General features: G+C 37.0%; 1 protein-coding gene across 2 annotated transcripts in view; it reads left to right on the top strand.

Annotated features, from left to right (window-relative positions):
* The window catches only part of PTPRK (protein tyrosine phosphatase receptor type K), a 556609-nt gene that overhangs the window by 203610 nt on the left and 328914 nt on the right, over nt 1-24085 (top strand). For both annotated transcript variants that reach the window (XM_047859222.1, XM_047859220.1), the window contains exon 3: nt 247-518. In XM_047859222.1, the coding sequence (XP_047715178.1) occupies nt 247-518 (272 nt within the window). The remainder of the gene's footprint in view (nt 1-246; nt 519-24085) is intronic.

The raw sequence follows: 24085 nt of genomic DNA, 5'->3' as shown, positions 1-24085 counted from the left end.
AGGCTGTTTCAGAGAGTAATGAATTAATGCATATTATGTACTTTGAACAATGTCTGTTACTAAAAATTGAATTCACCTACTTACTTGTTTGATATCTTTCTATGGATCCATTCTGGAAGCCAGTCTTTCTGAGTTAAATTTAATGCTCAAAATGGATTGGTATTATTTTTAGTATTTCTTCTGTTATTAGGTATTCCTTTTTGCTTACATGTCTATTTAGCTTTATTATATGTAATGTCATTTCAGGTTCCTATATGATAGTGGACTCTTCAGATCATGATCCTGGAGAAAAAGCCCGACTTCAGCTGCCTACAATGAAGGAGAATGACACTCACTGTATTGATTTCAGTTACCTGTTATATAGCCAGAAGGGGTTGAATCCTGGCACTTTGAACATATTAGTTAGGGTGAATAAAGGACCTCTTGCCAATCCAATTTGGAATGTGACTGGATTCACGGGTAGAGATTGGCTTCGGGCTGAGCTAGCAGTGAGCACCTTTTGGCCCAATGAATATCAGGTAATCATCTGACCTTTCCTGGTTTATGCTTTAATGTCATTGGCTCTCACTGTGTATGTAATACTTAGAGAAAAGCACTAGCTCATTGGAATAAGAGATGATCTCTTTCGCCCTCCTCTAGCCCTATTCTTGAGGAAATGTTGAAATACATTGGCACAAAACCTTCAAAGTAGAGAGAACATTTCCACATACAGAAAAAAACGTAGTTTTAGTGTCAAAATGTGTTGGTTGTTTGGCAGCGAACTACTTATTAACACATACTTCCATGTGTCTGTTCAGGAAGAAAAAGTCTTTTTGATTTGAGTGCACTATTCAAACTGGATTGGTTTGCTGACTTCCTGACAACAACATTTAAGAAAATACATAAAATAGTGTTTCATGAATTATGTCATCTAAGGGGGAGGCGTTTTGAATAATTGTTTACATTTTTGTCAGTTACATGGAGTTTAAAAATAAGCAAACAAAAAAAAGAAAAGTCCACATGTCTTTGTTTTTTTTTTTCCACCAGAAATACTTAATTTAATTATGATTAAACCAGGTAACAAATGATATCAATATCTACTTCATGTGTTGTGAGGCAGATTTTATATGGTTTAACAAAAAAAGATCATTTACCAGTTTGGAGAGTTGTTCGGTAATCTTCTCCATTAGGTTCAGTAGATTTCCCCTACTTTTTGAAACATTGCCTTATGCCACCTTGTTTTTACTAAAGTAGAGTTTTAGTAAACCATTATGATAACCAAAATAAATCCAAAGAGGATTTCTGCCTTTAAAAAAAAAAAAAAAGAACAGCAGTGGCTTATTTTTATTTTTTTATTATTTTTACTTTTTAAAGTTTATTTATTTTATTTTTGAGAGAGAGAAGGAGAAAGTGTGAGTGGGGGAGGGGCAGAGAGCAAGAGGGAGAGAGAGAATCCCAAGCAGGCTCCACACTGTCATCATGGAGGCTGATGCGGGGCTCCTTCTCATCAATGGTGAGATCACAACCTGAAATCAAGAGTCAGACACTTAACCAACTAAACCACCCAGACGCCCTATTTTTATTAAATATTTTTTGTTTATTTTTATTTATTTTTTTGAGAGGTAGAGTGCGGGCACACACATGAGCAAGGAAGGGGCAGAGGGAAAAAGAGAGAATTGTAATCAGGCTCTACGCTTAGTGTGGAGCCCCATATAGAGCTCAGTCTCTCAATCTCAGGACTAGGAGATCATGACCTGAGCTGAAATCAGTAGTTAGACACTTAACTGACTGAGCAACCCAGGTGCCCTAGATTTCTGCTTTTATGAAAAAAGATGAAAAATTAAAATAGCACTCAGACTTTGTTTTTGCAGCTAGCCGTTATGGAAGCAGCACACCGCCCAGCTGTTTGAGGGGCCCCACCAAGCTCCTTCCTAGCGTCTTAGCATCAAGCCACCATATCTTTGAACTGTGTCTGTGAGCATCTGTTCTTTATCTGAATTTATTTAGTGCATCTGTTAGCAAGATGTGTCCGAAGGTATCTGAAAAGGCTAAGAGATTATTTTTGGGTCTGGGAACACTCAAAAATTTTTCCATATAAATTAGTGGTAATGGCTTCTTCACTTTATCCTGTTTAGGTTTATGAAAAGTTTCATGAGAACCCTATACTTTCAATAGCTGGGGAACCTGCCCCTGGATACAGAAAACCAACTCTTGAAAGTTTACTTTTATGTTAGGTCTTTAGATTTAAACTTCTAAACTTATAAGTTTAGATTTAAACTTATCTACATATAGATATACATATATACATATAGATAGATAGTATATTTTATTTTGATCCGTGAGTCATTTATAAACTAACAGTTTCATTTCTGCTTTTTAAAAATGAACATTTTTAAATTCAGGTTAAACATTCAGGTTAAACTTGTCTTTATTCCTGGGGGAGGGAACACAATACCTTGTTTTAATTGCTTTGTCGTGTGTTGATTTTTCTATTTTATTAAAAAGCTTCTTACTTCCTAGGTATGGTTCCACAGGTAAGGTTCTTTGTTCAAATTTATGTGTTTATTGGAATTTCAATGGATTTTCATCAGGTACTAGTTGATTCTGTTATTCCTGAACTGAAGGATGTTGTTCTTTGGTCTAGGAGAGCTGTCTGCTTTTCCAGGGCCCATAGCTCTGGGAGGGCTGCATGTGGGAGGTGCGTGGCTGAAAGTGTATGAAATTGATGCTAACTCACTAGCAGCAAGATCAGTGGGCTCATCTCTGATAACAGTGGGTCGTCATTGGCTGGGTCACCTTCACAACGCATTGTCATTACACTGACTTCACTAGAAACTGTCATTGGAGCTTAACACTGAAAAGAAAAAGCTGATTTAACCAAATAGAACTGTCAACGGATTCAGCCTTCTTAAAATAAATTTAAGCCCAAATAACAAATTAGTGAAATTGTCAAAAATTTGGTTTCTGGAGTCAGACAGCCTGTATTCAACAGTGTTTGCTATTTGCTATCTATATAGATTGTTCTCTAAGGAATCAAATTGTTAGTTATATCTTTAAAGGAAAACATAAAGGTGGATTTTGATAAATCCAACAAATAATATATCTAGGTATCATGCTAATGGTCCTTCACAACTGAGAAATAGTATACATATAATTACCTTTTCTTATTTTTTGCAAGATCTGCCTTTGAGTCATTGATACTGGTAACATTTTCTTGTGGCACCATTTCTGCAAGGCTAATTTTAATGTGGAGTTATACAATCGAGAACTGGATGCTTCTTTTGTTCAGTCTTCTTTGCATGACAAAGCTCCTTAGCTTATTTTAAGCAAGTTATGCAAAAAGTGCCTGTGGAAGTTCCAGCCTGGCCAGTGAGATCTTTCTGGAGAGCTCTTGTCAGAGAAAAGGATTACTACATAACTTGGAACTTATAGGTAAACGCTTCTTTCTTGCAGATTGAAATTTGAGCAATAGATCACTACTTAAGTGATTATGTTTCTTCCACATCTGTTTTCCTTAACCTGCAAAACTTCACAATCAATGACAGCAAAAAACAGAGTAGAATAATTTTTATTCATGTGCTTAGTGCTCAATAAATTACTTGATTGATGATTTCATTGATTCTGTCATTTAGATACCTAGTTGTACCTGTACACTAGGTTATTAGAAACAACCAGCACAACGTAAACTCTTTATGTAGCATTTTTGCTATTAGGAAATAGCATGAAAAACTTTTGATTATTGCTTAATGTAGAATCTTTTTGGATTTTTAAAAATTAAAATGTAGCCATTGCATTGTGCTATGTTGCAAGCCTACCTACTTTTTAATTCTTAAAGAAACACTGCATATATATTTTTTTTCCCTAGACTCTAGATTGAGTAGAGTTATGATATGCATAGAAACTGTTCTTCCTCATTCCACAGTTTATTAAACTTCAATTTTACACTTTCCAAAACTTCTTAAAGAGGAAGTTTTTAACCTTCTGATTTTTAAAATTCCCTTTTCTTTTGTATTTCTAGTGGAGAATCCTATCTCTTATTGGCCTAATCCATTCACTATCTGATTATCCCTCCAATATACTCCTTACCATCAACTTCATCAACGACAATCAAAAAGAAAATTGCTCCAGAATGCTACTACCTTAATTAGTATAGGATAATATTTATATAAAAATCATACTCCTGGAAGTGAGGTAAAACAAACAAACAAAAAACCTCTCTACAAGCTGGCCCTTCTCTTTTCCTTTTTTCTGTTGAAGTAAAAATCTGAAACAGACGTAGTATGTCTTCCGTGTGATTTCCCCTTCCTAGAAATTCCATATTGCCAGACGCCTACATAGAAGATGCCTGAACAGGAGATTGATTATGCTGGGAGTATTTAATAATGAGAAGATACCAGGTTTTAACCCTAAGAAATGCAAACTCTTATTTGAGAAAGGAAAAATAAATTATACATATGAAACTATGAAATAAAGGTGAAATTATGAATTTTGGTTACCTCAAAGATCAGTATAGGCTCATAGACTTTGGAGCCAGTTCTTCCTGGGTGAATCTTGACTCTGTGCCTTAGCAGTTGTACAGCCTTAAATCTATTCCTTAATTTCTTTGGCTATAATTTCCTTCTCTGAAACATGAGGATGACAACAATACCTATCTATTTATTGGGTTGCTGTATTAGGTGAGTGAATATATACAATATATATTATATATATAGGAAAGTGTCTGACACAGAGTATGTGTTTGCCAAAAGATAGATAAACATGATGGGTAAATGAAACGTTTGTGAGCTCTATATTGGATTTCATATGTGCCCAGCATTTTCTTCTGTTTTGAAAGCATGCTCTTTTTCTTTTTCTTTTCCTTTTTCTTTTTCCTTTTCTTCTTTTTCTTTTTCTTTTCTCAAGACTTAATTTTTTTAAGAGAGGAAATTACAAATATTTCTCATATACCTCTTGTCCCCACACATGCCATAGCTTCCCCCATTCTCACCATCCCCCACCAGAGTGGTACACTCACTTCAGTGGCTAAACCCATACTGACACGAAGTAATCACTCAAAGTCCATTGTTAATTTTATTTTAGGGTTCACTCCTGGTGCCATACATTCTAGGAGTTTAGACAAGTGTATAATGACATGTATCTGTCACTGTAGCATCATGCAGAGGATTTTCACTGCCCTAGGAAGTCTCTGTGCTCTGCTGATTCATTCCTCCTCCTTAGTGTTATTCTTTCCATGTTTTGTTTTTATTAAAATGTCTACTTATTTGACAGCTTATTAACATGAGGTCACACCATGCTAACCCCTGGGGACATACAGGCAAAGTCCCTTTTCTCCGGAAGCTTACATTCTAGCTGGGGACTAGGGGAAATAAAACTGTAAATCAGATGTGGGGGTCTGTCCTTAAGGGGCCTAGTCCAGATGGGAAATGTGAAATACATAGAGATAAAACTTGAGACAATATAGTATTTGTTAAATGACTTAAGAGAGATCAATGTAAAATATAGTGGGGAAAATGAAAACAAAAGATAGGTTTGTTTCCAAAGTAATTTGAGGCATAAATGGGACTTTAATCCTTGTCTCTTGATTCCTGTATTTTTAGATTAGTATGCTTTTCACTGTACCACATTTTTTTTCTTAAACTGCAGTTATTTGGAGCCAACACTTTATATAGTGAAAGCGAACAGGCAAACATAATTTTGCTTATGATATAAGCATTGCAGTGATATACTCATATATAAGGAACTTTTTCTTATCTGTGTCTTCAGAGCAATAAATGTCTTTTCAGCTCAGTATACTAATTATACAAAGTTTCATATTATATATTTTTTTAATTTGCTGTGGTTACAAGTTGCTAATTCTACCTATGTTTATAGGCCTCAACTGAGTGCTGTAAGATTTCAAATTGATCACTAAATAGAAGTAAAAAGAAAGAAAAAACACTCAAAACATTATGAGGCATTATCTCAGTGTTAAATTTCAACTGAAGATCAGCACACCTCTAAAAGTGTAATTTTTTCCAGTCTGGAAATCTGACCTGTCTTGTATGCATAAAATTCAGTTCTGCTCTGGGATTACATCCATTAGTTTCTTACTGAACAGTGAGGTTGTTACCAAATGAAGCAGACAGACATAACTTCCAACACTATTAGTGGAAACCTAATCTGCTGTTTTCCATTAACTGGGTGCACATCATTAATCACAAAAATGATGCGTGATGAAAACTACAGGGGTTTGGTCAGAAATTGGAAAGTGATAATATAGCAGAATGTGTCTTTTTTTCTTCTCTTTGCTCCCTAATTTGCTGAGAAACAAACACTGAACTTTTGTAACCCATTTTCTTCTTAACATTTTCTGTTGGCTTGAAAAAAATGTAAGAACTGGACAGGCATGGGATTTTCTGTTTTTTTGTCTCCTTTTTAAAGCTTTATGTTAACATGTATTGTGCTGATATTTTGGCAATAGAATGATTGTTACACTCCAGAGATACTGCTGACTTTGGATCTAAGAAGATTAGGATTTAAACCAAGTGACTGTTTACTTAAATAAAAAGTCTCTAAAAGATTGATCTTTGGGGATGGGGCTGAAGTAGGAGCATGCTCATGAACCATCCATTCAAAGAGTGAGGAAAAGAGCTCTTGGAATGTTTCCAGTTTATACTAGTACTCATTCAACCATGTACAGTCCCACTGAAGAAAGAAGGGTGGCAAGATTTTTCTTTCCTAGATGTATTAGTTTGCTTGGCTGTCATAACAAAGTACTACAGACTGGGTGGCTTAAGCAACAGAAATTTATTTCTCTTATTCTGGGAAGTCTAAATATCAAGGTGCTGACTTCTTTGGCTCTTGGTGAGAGCTCCCCTCCCGGCTTGTAGATGGCCACCTTCTCACTATGTCCTCACATGTTGGAAAGAGATAGATAGCTTTTCTTTCCCTTCCTGTAAAGGCACCAGTCCTATCAGATTAGGGTCCCTTATGACCTTATTTAACCTTAATTAACTCCCAAAAGCCCTATCTGTACAAATACAGTGACATTAAGGATTTGGGCTTCAACATGAAAGGGGGTTTGGGGAATGACACAATTAAGTCCATAGCATTAGATATATATTACATCTAGAACCTCTTTATTTACAAACATTATAAATGACCTGGCTTATCATCTTGTATAACAATATTGCTGATATTATCTAGTCAGTATTCACTCTCCTCTCTTTTTTTTGCACATTGACAGGACTCTCTCCCACCTTACTTACTCTCCTATCTTCCTTTGTGGGAAGGAGTGGCCATATGACACAGCTCTGACCAATGAGTTATGAGGCCAGTCTGCTGGGGATTTCTGGGAAAGAGGTCTGTTCCTGATAAAAAAAAGACAGAGACATGTTATTGCATGAGAGTAGGCTGCATGGCCCTGCGTGTATCCTGCAACTGCGAGGAAGGAGATAAACTGAGGGTAACAGAACAAAGTATGGAAGGAGTCTGGATCCTACCTCAGGCAAAAATTAATGACAACAATAATATTAAAAATACAAATTATTTTTAAGCAACTTTTAGATGAATATTCTATGCAGCCAGAGTATCCTAATGTATCTTTCTTGAGCTTTATGTCAGTCCCACCTACAAAAATACCCTTTGTAGATAGCACACGTGAGACATATGGTAGAATGAAAAGTGTGTCTATCTGTGAGTGAAACAATTACTGTTTCTCAGTCCAGTTGTACAGAGAAGGCAAACCTATATACTTGACAATGTAAATAGGGCTGTAAGGCAATGAATCAATGACTTGAGGGAGTAGAAAGAAAGGCAAGATCATTGTTGGGTGTCTACCATGTTTAAGACAGTAGGCTAGATAATTGTCTGTCATCTTTAAGTTTGATTTAATATTTGATCCAGTGCTAAACAAATGGTTCCTTACTTCATGCATGGACTAAGTTGCTGGTTACTTAGTGGTCAAAATTATTCCTCCTTTTCCTCTTTAGTAATTTAATCTTGCTATTAAAAGTTTGGACCTTAGCCATATCAGTGACTTCTGAATTTAGTCACAACTAGATAGGCTTATTCTAGTTATGGCAACAGTAATTGCCTGACACAGGCACTTTGGCTCATTTTTACACTGTCTGAATACCTTCTGTTTGATAGGCTATTAACAAAGAGGCCTTTTGCTGCTGATGTTTAATCTTAATGATTTCCTATTTGTTTCATTTAAAGTACTCCAAATGGGTTTGGAAAAAAACCTCCCACGTTATTATAGTCATTGTTTTCATAAAACTTATAAGCCTGTGAGGATGATCTCTCCCTGTGTTCTGACGGTGATTTGCTTTTATTATAAAATGTCTGCTTTACTTTTCCTTTAGATCCTGTATTGATTCATTGATGAAACTTACAGTTTGTAAATAAATGTAAACAAATGGAGAGAGTCCTGAATGTTTACACAATAATTACCGCAAATACATGACAGAAGTCTCTTGTTATTCTACTAAATCATACGTGGTTTTTGGGGGTTTTTTTGTTTGGTTTTTTTTTTTTTTTGGTTTTTTTTTTTTTTTGAGTAGCACGAGCTGTCAAGTGCCCCTTCACTAATTCTTTTGAGAACTATTTCCATGAAATTAATTCACTTCTCTTTTAATGGAGGATTGAAAACATAATGAGCAGTAAGGAGAGTTGGGCAGTGTTTGTTCAATTTATGACTTTTTGTTTTTTTAGGAGTTTGTTTTATCCAAGGGGACTGGGGAGGACAGATGCTTTGAAGAGCAGGAGAAGGGATGCCAGCTCTTTGCTGGCTCGTTCACCTGCGTTCAGCCCAGATTGTTGAGTCTGAATTAACTTGTTTCTGCTTCCTTGTTTTCCGTACCTCTTTATTAATTATTTAGCCTACATTTAATGGGTTCGTCTTCATGTACCAAGATTAAAGAAAATCCTGCCCCTGTAGTGGGGCAGGAGTCCTACCCAAACGCAGAAAATGCAAGTTTTTCCTTCTAATCCGTTTAATGATGTTTCTGACAGTGCTGTACCATTTATTAACACACATCATGTATAAGAAAAGTATACACAACAATTTAAATTCCATTCTTCATTTATTTGGTCTGCTGACTTTGATAGTTAATTGGATTTTTGGGGGGGGCTTTCAAGTTCCTGTACAACTTGAATTTTTGTGTGACCTCTTTGTCCATTTCCATTTCCATTTCAAAGACAGTTTTTTTTTTTTTTTTGAACTTCGTGGAGTATGTGAACAAAATAATGGCTCTTCACAGGAAAAACAAAATGGAGTGACATTATTTTTTTTAATGTTTATTTATTTTTGAGAGACAGAGAGACAGAATGTTAACAGAGGAGGGGCAGAGAGAGAGGGAGACACAGAAACTAAAGCAGGCTCCAGGCTCTGATCTGTCAGCACAGAGCCCAACGTGAGGCTCGAACTCACAAACTGTGAAATCATGACTTAAGCTGAAATCTGACACTTAACCGACTGAGCCACTGAGGAGCCCAGTGCCATTGTTTTTATTTAAAATTTAACTTTTATGCTGTGGAGATTTGTTTCAATTTTTTGAACATAATGGAACAATAAAAGGATATAATTATCTATTTTATTTTATTTTTTTTATTTTGAGAGAGATAGCACAAACAGTGGAGGGGGAGGGAGAGAGAGAGAGAGAGAGAGAGAGAGAGAGAGAGAATCCCAAACAGGCTCCGTGCTCTCAATGCAAAGCTGGGTACAGGGCTCGATCCTACCAATGCAAGATCATGACCTGAGCTGAAATCAAGAGTCAGATGTTTAACTGACTGTGCCACCCAGGGGCTCCTGATTATCTATTTTAGTATAAGTTTTTCAACTGAGAAGTGTGGTAGGAAGGAAAGATAGGGGAAATGTCAGGCATCGTTATAGTTTGTATCTATCTTACTATTCTTTTAGATAATATTTTTTTCAAAGTTAATACTTAGTTTATTTAAAAGAAAATTTATAAACTTTTTTTTACAACTCTTGCATATATAAGCCAGTATTTTTTTTCTAAACTTATCATTTTGATTAAACCAGTTCCAGGCTCTTTCTAGCCTCATTCAACAACAAAACTACCATTCCTCAAATTATAAAACCCAGACTACATTATTAATTCAGTTTGCTGCCCCTGTTGTAGTCTCCACTAAGTGAGATTTTGCTATTGTTTTCTCATAAATTTGCTTTGTCTTGCAGACCAGTTTCCTAACTCATCATTTAGATAATATTATATAGAATCTATTCCAGTGTTACTAATACAGGTTGGAATGTAAAGGGAAACAAACTTTGGGTACTGTAAATTAAAATATCCACTTACGTAATCTGGTGGAAAATTTATGATTAATTTAGTAGTTTTCATTTTCAAAAGGTGTTTTTAAAACTGTCATTATCAAACTAGCTGCTACATGTTATTTCTGCATTTAGTTATATAAATAACCATTGCATACTATACTGGGATTCCCTGATGAGATTTAGATTCTTATAATTCTTTGAATGATCTTTTAAAAAATCATTCCGCTCAGCAGTAAATTCTTCTGGAAGCAGTAAATCAATTCTTATTTTGTGTTTAAAAATAAGGTCTAAAGTCATAAATTTATACTAGGTAATAATTCAATAAAATAATAAAGAATGGGAAATTTCTAGCACCTAGAGATGAAAGTTTAGTTCAGCTTACACCATCTTTACATCCTGATGTTTTGCAACAATAGCACAAATATAATATTTGGAAATAGATACAGTGATTCTTTGGGTTAATATTTATTAAGAAACACTTTTGGTTTGGTTGTGAATTTTGGTGACATAAAGCTTACAAAGGGATGAAGTCCATTTAGCTCCAGATATTCCAGGGTGAATTTCTTTGCTGTTGTTGCTTATTTTTTGATTGCTCTTCATCTTCTTTTTCTTTCCTGCTTTCCCCCCTTTCTTGTGGTGGAGGGGGGATTGTCAGAACAATAAACACATAATCAAATAATTTTGTTTATTGAATATATCGATTACATTAGGTACTGTGACTTGCTGCATGAGAATTAAGTCTTATTTTTTTATGTTCCTATAATATAGAGTGCAGGCCATTTGATATATTGGATAAGGGTTTAAATCAGATGTCATTTGGCCTTTGTTCGGTTCCACATCCCATGGTCAACACCTCCATGCTTCTTGAATGACTGTTTTGTGTGACTATTTCCCTGCAATAGGGGAAAATAACTAGTCTACTCCTTATACATGTGTTTGATGAGGTTCAAAGGGTGTAATGAAAGCTGCAAAGTGGTCTATTGAAAGCTCATATTTACAAGTGAAAGACACCAACTAAAGCTGGCAAAATAAAAAAGGCACAGTATTGAAAAGATTTGGGATTCTCTCACAGCATAAGGGAAGTGGACTATCGAAGGCTGAAGAAGATATAGAACTCAGAGTAACCCTGGGGACAACAACTTTGACTTTCTCTGTGAAGGTCAGCTGTGAACAACTCACTTATCTATCAGTTTGACAAGTATTTACTAAGTAACCTAATCTGTGTCAGGCATTATTCTGGCTGCTGAGCACATACAGTGCTGAACTCTCAAATTTCCTGTTCTCCGAGAATTCCAGTCTTGGGATGAGAGGAGGGTGGGGAGAATACATAAATAAATAAATGAGAAATAGACTAGAATGCAGGAAGCGCTATGCAGATAATTAGAATAATATGAGAGTTACCGTCTTGGAAACCACCTTGGATCAGGTGGTTCAGGAAGAACTAGTTGTTTGAGAAGGTGACCTTTACCTGGAGATCGGAATGGCAAAAAGGACCTAGGTGCACAAAGATCAGGAAAAAAAAATGTGTTAGAGACAGAGAAAACAGCTAAACAAAGCCTCTAAATCTAGGAGATTGGCATGGTGGAGGGACAGAGACCAGCATAGGGGTCAATCAAAGGTGTTCTTTTTATTAATTTTTAATTATTTTTAAACATTTTTTTTTAAAGTTTATGTATTTATTTTGAGAGAGAGAGACAGACAGTGTGAGTGAGCGAGGGGCAGAAAGAGAGGGAGACAGTGAGAATCCCAAGCAGGCTCACAGAGCCCCACGTGGGGCTTGAACTCATGAAACTCTGAGATCATGACCTGAGCTGAAATCAAGAATTGGACATACAGTCGACTGAGCCACCCTGGCGCCCCCAAAGGGGTCTTTTTTAAAGATGAGATAGAGAGTTTCTTCTAGTTATGTGAAGATTTGTAATCCAAGGGAAAGGGTCTGAACACTTTTTGAAGATTGTCATCAAGGGATCCTACTTACTCATTTTGAGTGTCAGGTTATCCATGTTCCAAATGTATATTCTTCTTTCGTGTTTTCAGTGTTTACTCTCCAGTCACAGCTCTGGTTGTTTTCCCTCTTGATCATGGTAACATTTTCCTGACTCTTTTATAAATCAGTTACTTTTCTTGGGATACTAATTTGCAGATACTGCATTCCTCAGACTTTGAAAGTCAAAATGATTAGCCTTCATTTGAGGTCCTTCATAATTTAGCTTCAGTCAACTGCTTCAATCTCTCTACCATTATATATATATATATATATATATATATATATATATATATATATATATATATATATATGTTTGGCACCATCTGCTTCAGTGAACTGCAAACTGCTTTAGCTGTGCTTTGGACAATTTGAGTGCATGCACATGTGCGTGCAGGTGTGTGTGTGTGTGTGTGTGTGTGTGTGTGTGTGTGTGTATGAATTTGCACACAATGTATCTACCTTCTGAAAAGCCTTTGTTTCTTCCTTTCCCTTGCCACCTTGAAGCCTTTGCTAGATACTTCAGTTCTCCTCAGATCTGTATTACTTCCCTTGCTAATTAGACATTTAGCCTGTAATATTTCAGATAGTTTTGTGTCCTGTGCCTCCAAGTCGACTACAGATCCTCTTTGAAAGGGAACTGGGGGGGCGCCTGGGTGGCGCAGTCGGTTAAACGTCCGATTTCAGCCAGGTCACCATCTTGCGGTCCGTGAGTTCGAGCCCCGGGTCAGGCTCTGGGCTGATGGCTCGGAGCCTGGAGCCTGTTTCCGATTCTGTGTCTCCCTCTCTCTCTGCCCCTCCCCCGTTCATGCTCTGTCTCTCTCTGTCCCAAAAATAAATAAATGTTGAAAAAAAAAATTAAAAAAAAAAAAAGAAAGGGACCTGGGTATACCATAAGGACAGTATAATATTTACATGGTGCTTTGTACTTCATAAAGCAGTTTGACAAAATTAAAAAAAAATCAGCTTCACAATAACATGAGGTCCCTAGGAAAAGTATAAAGATTTTTATTTTAGTGATAAGACTGAGGGATAATATAAGTGGCTTGTTTAAGGTCACATTGCTAGCTAGAATTGACTTAGGTCGCTTAAAGATAAATTCTAGTATCTCTCTGGTGTGCCAGGCTATTTGTTTATTGATACTGACTTTCCAATCTTGGTGTCAAAAGAAAATTAGATTTGGTGATGAAATATTAAGTGATGGGATAAGAGTAGGTTTGTAATTTTTTCACTTTCATGCATTTTTTCAGCATTTTCTTAATATTACTTGCTAATATGTTTTTTGTAAGATTTTTTTAAGTTTATTTACTTATTTTGAGAGAGAGAGAAAGAGAGAGAGAGCATTGGAGGGGCAGAGAGAGAGGGATACAGAGAATCGCAAGCAGGCTCCACACTGTCAGTGCAGAGACCAGGGTTCAGACTCAGGAACCGCCAGATCATGACCTGAGCCAAAACCAAGAGTTGGATGCTTAACTGACTGTGAGCCCTCGTTCTCTGATATTGCTTTTACAAAATAAATATTTCTATAGTTTTTCTGTCTAAGAACTGATTGGATGAAGTAAGCTTCATGCTTAAGGGGCAACTCAGAACTTTGGTGGACTGGATTTCACTTCATTTTCACAACCAACCAAGTATTTATTGAGTTGTTACTACATGCTTCACACAAGTCTAAATTTGGGGAGAAAACAAACAAGTAGGAAAACAATTTCATACTTTTGTCTAGGGAATATAAAGTTCACCAAGGAGATTGGCCATGGGTGTATAAGTTTTTGTGGTAGGTGATGGTTAATTGAGAATTTGTTACACAATTATTTCTAAATTTATATATGTTTGGAAATACTGTAATAGAATAATAGGAAAAAAACAAGTCTTCTGAAGGAGATGAAACATCCATATCAGCTGTCTTGTCTTGTTATTTAGTTAAATGTCCAATGGAGTGAAGAAAACGATACCATTAATGGAACTCTAAGAAGGAAGCAACACATGTGGCCTGTGGTCAGATAGAAACGGGGCTGGATCTGGGTAAACAAAGGCAGGAGTAAAAGGGGGTTTAGGTTTCCCAGTTATAAGGCATAGGTAGTGCCCTCAGCTTTTTAGAAATGAGAATGATCCTACTGTGTGAGAGGTCAGCCACACTGGTCTGGCTGAAGTCAGGGTTTTTAAATTGGGCAGGTTGATAGATTACGTTGACTAGGCTGGATCCTAATATTGAGGGGTTTTCAAATCCAGGTCAAGGGATTTGTTTGTTTTAATTTGATTCCTAACTGCGTGTGGCCTACTCTGAAGAATCTAATTAAGAGAACAGTGTGAGGGCAGTCATGATTTTTTAAAGTCATTCTTTTAAGACTGACCTGAGCAGGTGAAAGGTGGGCCTTGATTTTGCATTTGCCGACCCTCCTCATACTCCACTATCCAAGCCCCATCTGTCCAAACTAGACACTTGAAGTTGTGACGTTCGACAAGTTGGATGATGACCTGTGGGGCGCAAGGCATACTTTTGTTACTTAGTTCCCTTTCTGGTAGGGAGAGATTTATTTGTTATGAAAGGTATTCAGGTTTTGGCAGACAGACTCGTATGAGAAAAAAAAAGAAGTCTATTCAAGGATTCTGCCTTTGTCAACAGAATTGCTAAATTTTATTCATTTAAGCTTATTCTTTCTGCTGGGATCGCTGGGGAGCTTTCCCTTATTATAAAGGATGAAGGATGTCCAGATGATGCTCTTCTACCCCATCTGCCTGTTAAGTCCTTAATCTCCTACACCTGGGTGGCTTCTAATCCTTTATTTGCTTTATGTACCAGTGGTTCCAAGTTCTGTGTCACGTGCGCCAAGTAAGTTTCCTCTGCCATAAAAGGGCGTTCTGTGCCCCAACATCTGGAAAATAAAGTGACTTGTTCACAAATGGACTTGCCAGTTTTAATGCATCCCGGTTAGTGAATGGCATTCACTCACTATACAGCCAGCAGTGCCCTATTGGTTGGCAGCAGGAAGCTCCTTGTTCATGTTGAGAGTTCCTTTTGCTGGGTTCCTAACCTCTCAGAATTGTCAGTGTGCTGCCTTTGTGATGCTGCAAAGGGTCCTTTCTCCTTTTCTCATTGCCATTTACTTCTCAGTTTGGAGCCAGTTGAGTTTAGTCAGGGCCTGACTTGTAAGGTGCAGAGGCTTGAAATGAGTTGGGTTTTGATCTTTCTTAGGGTTCTTTTTGGGAAAGAATCAAGCAAAGAATGCAGGAGGCAAAGTTATCCACGGTTTCTTAGTTATCACTGTCCTAGCTACAATTCAGTGAGATACCTTGTGAAGAGGTTATGCCCTGCATTGAATTTCAGCCTTGAACCTCACGTAGTTCAGAGAGTGTTCAGTCATGTAAATCTTTATAGCAAATCATCTCTATACTCAGTGGGATCATGTGTATCTATCAGCTACCTTAGGGAATAATTGGGAATCAGAAAGAAAGGCACAATCCACTTCCTGTGTTCTCCAAGTCAAAGCTTGGAGAGGTTATCAATAACTACTCACTTAGTAAAGCATGGTATCTGTTAGGCCAAGACAGGTTATAGCTCACTAAGCTTAAAAAAAGAAAGAAAGGAAAGAAAAAGGCTGTTCATTTTTTTTCTTTTAGTACCTTTGTATCTCTGATTAGCCCTCATATAAATGGATGACTTTGGTTTGTAGAAGCAGAGACTGGAACTTTTTATTTTATTATTTTTTTTAATCCTATAACCACTACTGGAAAGACAGAGGATAAAGGAGATTACATAAACTTAAGTGTGTAATCAGATTGCCTGGAGGGAGTGAACTGGTATTACTCTGAGAATGGGAAACTGTCTCTTAAAATGGTGTTTATTAACTTTGAGAAGAAGAAGAAATAAAAAAAATGTGAATATTTTAATTTGGAGGGAATCATTTGGAAAATATGCATTAGAAAGACATTAGTGCTTTTTATCGCAATCAGACCACATAAAAATGCTTTAGTTCCTAAGTATTATTACTACAGTTCTCTTCTTCAGCAATACAAAGTAGTTAGGCCTATAAAAAATTAACCACAGCTTCTGATGTAACAGATTTTGGAGGTAGTAATTCAAGTGAGAGGAAATCCAAGCTGTTTTATGGAGCAGCCCCCATATCCTGATAATGGCCGTTGCTTTGCATAGGGTCTAAACCTTGCTTATACTTCAGGACTGGGACACCTGGTCTCAGTCCCATGCTGTCTGGATGGTTCCCAAAGTCTTCTGACTCCTCCTGGAATCTGGATTCCTCTGTCCGACTCTGCCTCTGCCTTGCCCAAGGAGGCCCCATTTACACCTACCATCCCTTCCCCAAGGGGAACAATGCTCCTTCTTAGGAGAGTTTTGTCCTTGGACTAGGGGCTAGGAGAATTGGGGAGTGGGAGGGGTGATGCCTCTAGCGTACCCTTAAAGACCTTTTAAAAAAGTCTAGTGAGTGCTCAGTTGGATTAGACTTCATGGGGAGTTAAAATGGAAGGAAAGAAATGAACTCCTGTAACTAATAAGCAGTTCTGCAGCAGAGTTGGGATATATACCCTAGTGACTATTTTCTGACTGGTGAGTGAGCCATTTAACAGGCAATGACAACCTTATGATTTTTAATGTCTAAGACCATACTATTATCTGTATACAAGTGGCGTATATTCTCTACAGTTATCTCCTTTCTCCTGCACCTTTGATTTCCATCTTCCAGCCCAACTCAACATATACAATGTGCTCATCATTCTTGCCTGCCTCTCTCCCTGCAAATGTAAAGTTTCATCCAGCAGAAAAAACATTTTTCTGTGTTTCCATGCACATCTGTTCTTCATAGCCAAACTTCATGAGAGGGCAGTTTTTACTTACTGCCTCTAGTTTCTCTCACAGTTGTTCTCTTCTACCCAATAGCCTGATACCCCACAGATTGATTGTTATCCCTTTCATGCATCTGAGAATTACTGTCTCAGGGTAATGAGACTCCTCTAACTTTTTCCAAGTCCTTATTCTCTTTGACTTCTGTGTAACATTGACATTACCAGACCCTCTCTTTCTTTCTTAGATCTACAAACCTGTATCGTACTTTTATTAAAACAAACAAGCAAACAAAAAAAACCCCACTTCTCTGACCATTTTTTTCTTTTTTTCTGGTCTTTCTCATTCGGAGTATTAGTATTATAAATATTTATTTTTGTATGAAATAAAGGAAATTTTTAAGAAATAATGAATACAAAATAAAACTACAAAGATAGATTGGGGCCGCCTGGGTGGCTCAGTTGATTAAGCATCCAACTCTTGGTTTTTGGCTCAGGTCATGGTCGCATGATTCATGAGATGGAGCCTCCATGTTGGGCTCTGTGCTGACAGCATGGGGGCTGCTTGGGAATCTCTCTCCCTCTCTCTCCGCCCTTCCCCTGCTTTCTTTCTCTCTCTCTCTCTCTCTCTCTCTCTCTCTCTCTCTCAAAATAAATAAACTTTAATAAATATATAAATGTATAAAATTGTATATAAAATATACATAATAGGAAATGTTTCTATCAATGTATCACTATTCACAACATATAAAGAACAATGAAAATAAACATACATGTACCAGTGCAACAACTAAACTAATACCACCAGGATTCCCTGAGAGTCCCTTTTTATTAAAACCTTCCTCCTATCCCAAGGAAAATATTATTCTGATTTTTGTAGTTATCACTTTCTTACTTTTTCCATACCTTACTTAAATATTTTGTCAACTTTTACATGTTTTTAAAATACACAAATGCTAGTTATCACGTTTTGTGCATTTTTTGGCCCCTTGGTCCATCCCCACCCACACCCACTGACTAATTCTTTTTCACTGCTGTATGATAGGTTTGAATACGCTGAAATTAATGATGCAGTCTTCTGCCTATGGATGTTTGTGTTGTTCCTGGGTTTTCTAACCGTTATATTGAAAAACGATATTGTACAGGGGCACCTGGGTGGCTCAGTTGGTAGAGCATCTCACTTTGGCTCAGGTCATGAACTCGTGGTTTGTGGATTCGAGCCCCACATCAGGCTCTGTGCAGACATCTTAGAGCCTGGAGCCTGCTTCGGGTTCTGTGTCTCCCTTTCTCTCTGCCCCTCCCCCGCTCATACTCTGTCTTTCTCTCTGTCTCAAAAATAAACAAACATTAAAAATAAATAAATAAATGGGTTTCCCTCGTGGCTCAGTCCATTGCCAACTTCAGCTCAGGTCATGATCTCACAGCTTGTGGGTTCGAGCCCTGCATCAGGCTCTGTGCTGACAGCTCAGAGCCTGGAGCCTGCTTCGGGTTCTGTGTCTCCCTCTCTCTCCGCCCCTCCCCTGCTCATACTCTGTCTTTCTCTCTCTCTCAAAAATAAATAGACATTTAAAAAAATGATATTGTACATTTGTGTACATTCTTGTACACGTGTCTTTTTTCACATGTATACAGGATCTTCTCTAGTAGTGAAATTGCAGAGTCACAGAGGACACACAAATTTGACTTGATAAGGTGACACTAAGTTATTTGCCAAAATGTGAACAAATGGCATTCCAGCCAGCACCATGTAAGTATTTCTTTTGTTACATATTCTTGTCAAATATAACAATATTTGGTATTGTTAGATTTTCAGATTTTTCAGATTTGTAGTTTTAGATTTTTCAGATTTTTTTTCCATTGGGTAGGTGTAAAATTGTGGTCAAAATTTGTATTTCTTTGACTATTTGAATTTTTCTGACTGCTGTTGAGTTTGAGCATATTTTCCAATGTTTGTCGGTTTTGTTTCTACTTTTTTCAAGTGTCCATTTGTGTCTTTAGCCCATTTTTCTCTGTTTCTTGGCTTCTTATCAAATGGTAGATATTTTTTCATTAAAAAGGCATTTTCATTTGACAAATGAAGGTATTGATTTTTTGACAAAAATGTGCCTTTTTCAGGTTTGGGCTTATTTTTTGGCTTTTGTTATAGTTCTTTGGACAACATTTTAATTCTACTGTTGATGAGTTTAATGATTTTTTTGAATTCATAGATTTAAAAAATATTTTAAGAAACCCTTGGGGCACCTGAGTAGCTCTGTCAGTTGAGCGGCCAACTTCGGCTCAGGTCACGATCTCGCTGTCCGCTAGTTCGAGCCCCGCATCGGGCTCTGTGCTGACAGCTCAGAGCCTGGAGCCTGTTTCAGATTCTGTGTCTCCCTCTCTCTGACCCTCCCCCGTTCATGCTCTGTCTCTCTCTGTCTCAAAAATGAATAAACGTTAAAAAAAATTTTTTTTTTAAAAAGAAACCCTTCCTACTCTGAGGTTATTTTGTTCTATAATTCTTCTCTAAAAGTATATGGGGCACTTGGCTGGCTCAGTCGGGAGAGCACACGACTCTTGATCTTGGGGTTGTAAGTTAGAGCCCCATGTTGGGTGTAGAGATTACTTAAAAATGAAATCTTTAAAAAAAGTATAATGATCTACCTTTCAAATTTAAGTATTTAACAGTTTCGGAATTGATTTTATGTATGATGTGAAATAGGGCTTTTTATAATAATCTTTTTTAGCACTAGGCTCATGCACGTGGTTTTCCCTCCCTCCCACTCTGACCCCTGACCCCTTCTCTCTCTGTTATGTATGTGTGCGTGTATTTAAAATGCATTTGCATTTTGTGTTTCTATATGTATTTTTTTCTTCGGAGCTCTGAGCCCTGTAGTTTCTAACTGCCTGCTAGAAATCTTCATGTTGATGTATATCACCTTAACCTCACCTCTAAAATAGAATTCCCACCCTTTTCCAGTGCTCACCCCCATATCTAACTAGTTGCTGAGTCCTTTAAATACTTCATTTGAACTGAGTTTTTGACTGTTTCTATTACTGCTAAAACCCCTTTCATACCGTGTGACCTAGTCCTCAGACCTCTATTTTTCACACACTGACACCATATGACTATTCATATTTCTAGAGTATAACTTTGATTCTCTCATATTAAAATGCATTTATTAATTCCTCATTATTCTCATCCTAAACTGTCTCCTCTCTGATGCTGACCAGTTCTTATGTCTGTCCTCAACTCTGTGTTCCTTTATCTTTTACTGGGAAATCTCTCTTCTAAATTGGTTTCTCTTTAAATTGACTTGTGCTTTTTGTTTCTATTTATTCATCCCATTGTACCTATTGTACTACTCTCTGGCAAATCTAAACCAAACCCTTTCTATCGCTCTTTTAGCATTCATGATTAACTGAGTTATAACTTCCCTGACTATTTTTGTTGAACTAAGGTATCAGTTCTTATATTTTTTTGTAGACCATGTAGCCCCTATCACAATACCTAACACATAAGAGATAATAAATATTGGCGGGTTCATTAATAGAGGAATACTAGTATTATGTAATGCAATTGTATTTGGATTGTCCTGAGTGAATTTTTCAAATTTTCTTTAATTTAGGGAGTTGGATTTTAAACATTTCTATATGAAAAGTTATATTTAGGATAATTGATGGATCCTGTATTTTTCTGAGATCCAAGTTTTCAGTCTCCATGGAGAGTCTTTTCTTCCTAAATTGCATGTATTTTTTTATGCTAACTGTATGTAAGTAGTTAATTTCAGTTTTTCTTTTCTTGATTTTTTTTTGTTTCTTTGTTGACTTTCTCGCTGTCTCTATAGAAATAATACTTCCAGATTCTTGCAGACTCATTTTCTTCCCTTTCTATTTTGTATAAACAGGCCAGGTAATAGTGAAACTGCCTATACTAACTATTCAAGTCAGAAAGTGGACAGGAAACTTTAAATTCTTCAAGCTACTAATAATATGGAAGGTGAGTCCAGTGTTCTTTGGTTATTCATGTAAGGTAGGAAAAAAAGAAGAAAGGGGAAAATCTGACTCAAGCCTTTCCATCAGTCAACTTTATTTCAGCTATTAATTGGTCTATACTAAAATGATGGTGATAAATCACTGAAATGCTGGCTTTGAAAAGGGACTTCTTTAAAAATCTACTAAAAGACATATCAACTTTTCTTTTATTTCTCAAACTTACTGTTTAAGTTTTCTCTATAGCAATCACGAAGAGAATACTTAGAAGGCAAGTAGAATAAAGACCTATTTTTATATTCGGAAACAATTTTATTTAAGAAAAGAAATACAGAAATAGCAAAACAGACATAGAGGTGTGTCATCTAATCTGTTCCTTAAACTGCTGTGGTGAATTCTGTGTAAGATAGTCCAAGTGTTTTTATTTTTTTAAGTTTATTTTGGGGGAGGGAGAGCGAGAACATGCATGCAAACAGGAGGAGGGGCAGAGAGAGGACAAAGAGAGAATCCTAAGTAGGCTCTGTGTTGTCAGCACAGAGCCCAACATGGGGCTTGGTCACAGGGCCTGATCTCATGACCAACCATGGGATCATGACCTGAGTGAAAATCAAGAGTCGGGCGCTTAAGCAACTGAGCCACCCAGGTGCCCCAGTCCAAGTGTTTAAAAAAAAAAAGTGTCCATTTTAGAAAGAAGTTTGCTTGAACACTTTATTTTTAATGGAATAAAATTGAGCAACGTATCTTCATGCCACAGCTTTAACTTCAGTCTTCTAGCTTAAGAAAATCACTTATAGAAGAGATTAGGTTAACCTCTTGTGGTAGCAAAGAGTCACTTCTACTTAGAGAATACATGATTTATAACAACGTAATACAAGTGAACATTGAATGGTATCCAATCCATACTTAAATCACTTTATTATAAAAATAACCCCGGGCAGCTGGGTGGCTCAGTCAGTGAGTGTCCACCTTCGGCTCAGGTCATCGCCTTGCAGTTTGTGGGTTCGAGCCCCATGTCGGGCTTGCTGCCCTCAGCACATAGCCTGCCTTGGTTGGATCTTCTGTCCCCTTCTCTCTCTGCCCCTTTCCTGCTTGCGCTTTCTCTCTTAAAACTAAATTAAAAAAAATAAAAATAAATTAAAAAAAGAAACCCAGGAAGTGGCATATATGTATCTCATATATGAGAAATATAACAGGACAAATACATTATTGGGTGTGACCTCTAAGCACTTATTCTCTGTCCCACTTTTTAGCCATTGGGGCACCTTTGCACATACCCCTTCCATCCAACAGGGGGGTGTCTCCTATAGACTGACAGAGACCACTACTCCTTAAAAGAATGGCAGTAATAGGGACCAATAGTAAAAAGTTCCAGTATATCTAGAGGTAAGTACAACGGACCAAGAAAAGGGGGCTAACTTTGGAAGATCTAGTTGGGAATGTAGAGCTGATAGGCAGTCCTGGAATTAGCCTGCTGACTTAGGAGATTCTTTTTGTAGTTCAGGTCAGGTAGTGTGGATTTGATTTCAGAAATGGTTTGGAGATGGAATTGATAGGAATTGAGGGTTGATTTGGCATGTGGGATTAGAGGAAGAAGGCAGAGGTGATGTCTTATTTTCTAATTGTGCAAGTGTAGTGGAATGTGGTACTTTTATTGAGATATGGGTTATTTTAGAGGAGGCAGGCCGTGTGTGTGTGTGTGTGTGTGTGTGTGTGTGTGTGTGTGTGTAGGGGGTTATGGATGATGCTGATTTAGGAGAGTGTGGATCATCCATGTGGACTTGACTCATAATATCCTAAAGGTCAGGAGAAAGATCTTAACTCCAAAAACAGATTTGGTAAGTCGTCAACATGAAGATGCTGATACAAGTCAGAGGAAGCTGGTATTTCCCAGGGGAAATAAAGGGAGTAAAAATAGGGTCTCATGAACACCTGCACTTACGGTAGTCTGTAAAAGATTCTAGCAAGTCACATCTGCAAAGGAGACAGAAAGGACACACAGAGAATTAAGAGAAAATGATGAAACTGAGCATCAGAAAATTTAAGGGGAGGAGATATCTTAAGGCAGAAAGTGATAATAACCTCAGATCCTGAAGAAATTTCAAAGAAGATCAAGTAAAAGGGGTTTATTGACTTTAGCATGGAAAACTTTAGTTTTGACTTCTTCCAAGTACATACTTTGAGTAAGTAGAATAGAGCAAAAGGAGGGTAGATAGTTCGGGGGCAGAGGATATTCAGGTATTTTTTTCCCTTTGGCTTCTTTAAAAATGAGGCATTTTTGGTGTGTTTTTGTTTTTTTAATTTAGTAGTATGAACTTAGAATGAATATTCCATCTGCATTGCCTGCTCTTAATAGATATTTTTGAATGTGCTAGAAAATAATCTACCTGTGTCAGGCAAGACAATAAATGTAGACCATTTTATTTTAGCTTAGGTAGATCTAGAACATAAATCATGGAGATAATATGCTTATCTTAACAGAAGAATGTAATGTAGCTTTCTAGCAGCAAAAACAAGACAGTCTAGTTATCAAAGAATGTATCAGCAATGATAACTTTATAACTCTAAAGTGGACTTGAAGACTATGTGTATTAATACAAAATTTTACAAACTGTATAAAAGATGTATGTTTATAGCATTGTGGTTTTTTTCTAAAAAGAATAAAAAAGGCTTTGCTTTTACAATTTACACTGGGAGTAAAAACATTGTTATTTTGCGAAAGATAGAATTATATTTTAAAAAATGCAATTTTTTTAACAATGGCACAGTTATGTTTTTATGCCTATATTTTATTTTTAGTTTTATTTTTTTTAATGTTTATTTTTGAGAGAGACAGACAGAGCTCAAGCAGGGGGCAGACAGAGAGGGAGACACGGACTCTGATGCAGGCTCTGGGCTCCGAGCTGTCAGCACAGAGCCCGACGCAGGGCTCAAACTCAGGGATTGTGAGATCACGACCTGAGCCAAAGTCAGACACTTCACCGACTGAGCCACCCACGTGCCGCATTTATGCCTGTATTTTAAAAAGTAGTGATATTTGCCTTCTTTGAAGACAAACATTGATTCATTTGTTCAATAAGTATTTT

Source organism: Prionailurus viverrinus, chromosome B2, assembly GCF_022837055.1.
Source record: "Prionailurus viverrinus isolate Anna chromosome B2, UM_Priviv_1.0, whole genome shotgun sequence".
Lineage (NCBI taxonomy): Eukaryota > Metazoa > Chordata > Mammalia > Carnivora > Felidae > Prionailurus > Prionailurus viverrinus.
The sequence above is the reverse complement of the archived record's forward strand: the minus strand, read 5'-3'. Positions and strand labels throughout refer to the sequence as shown.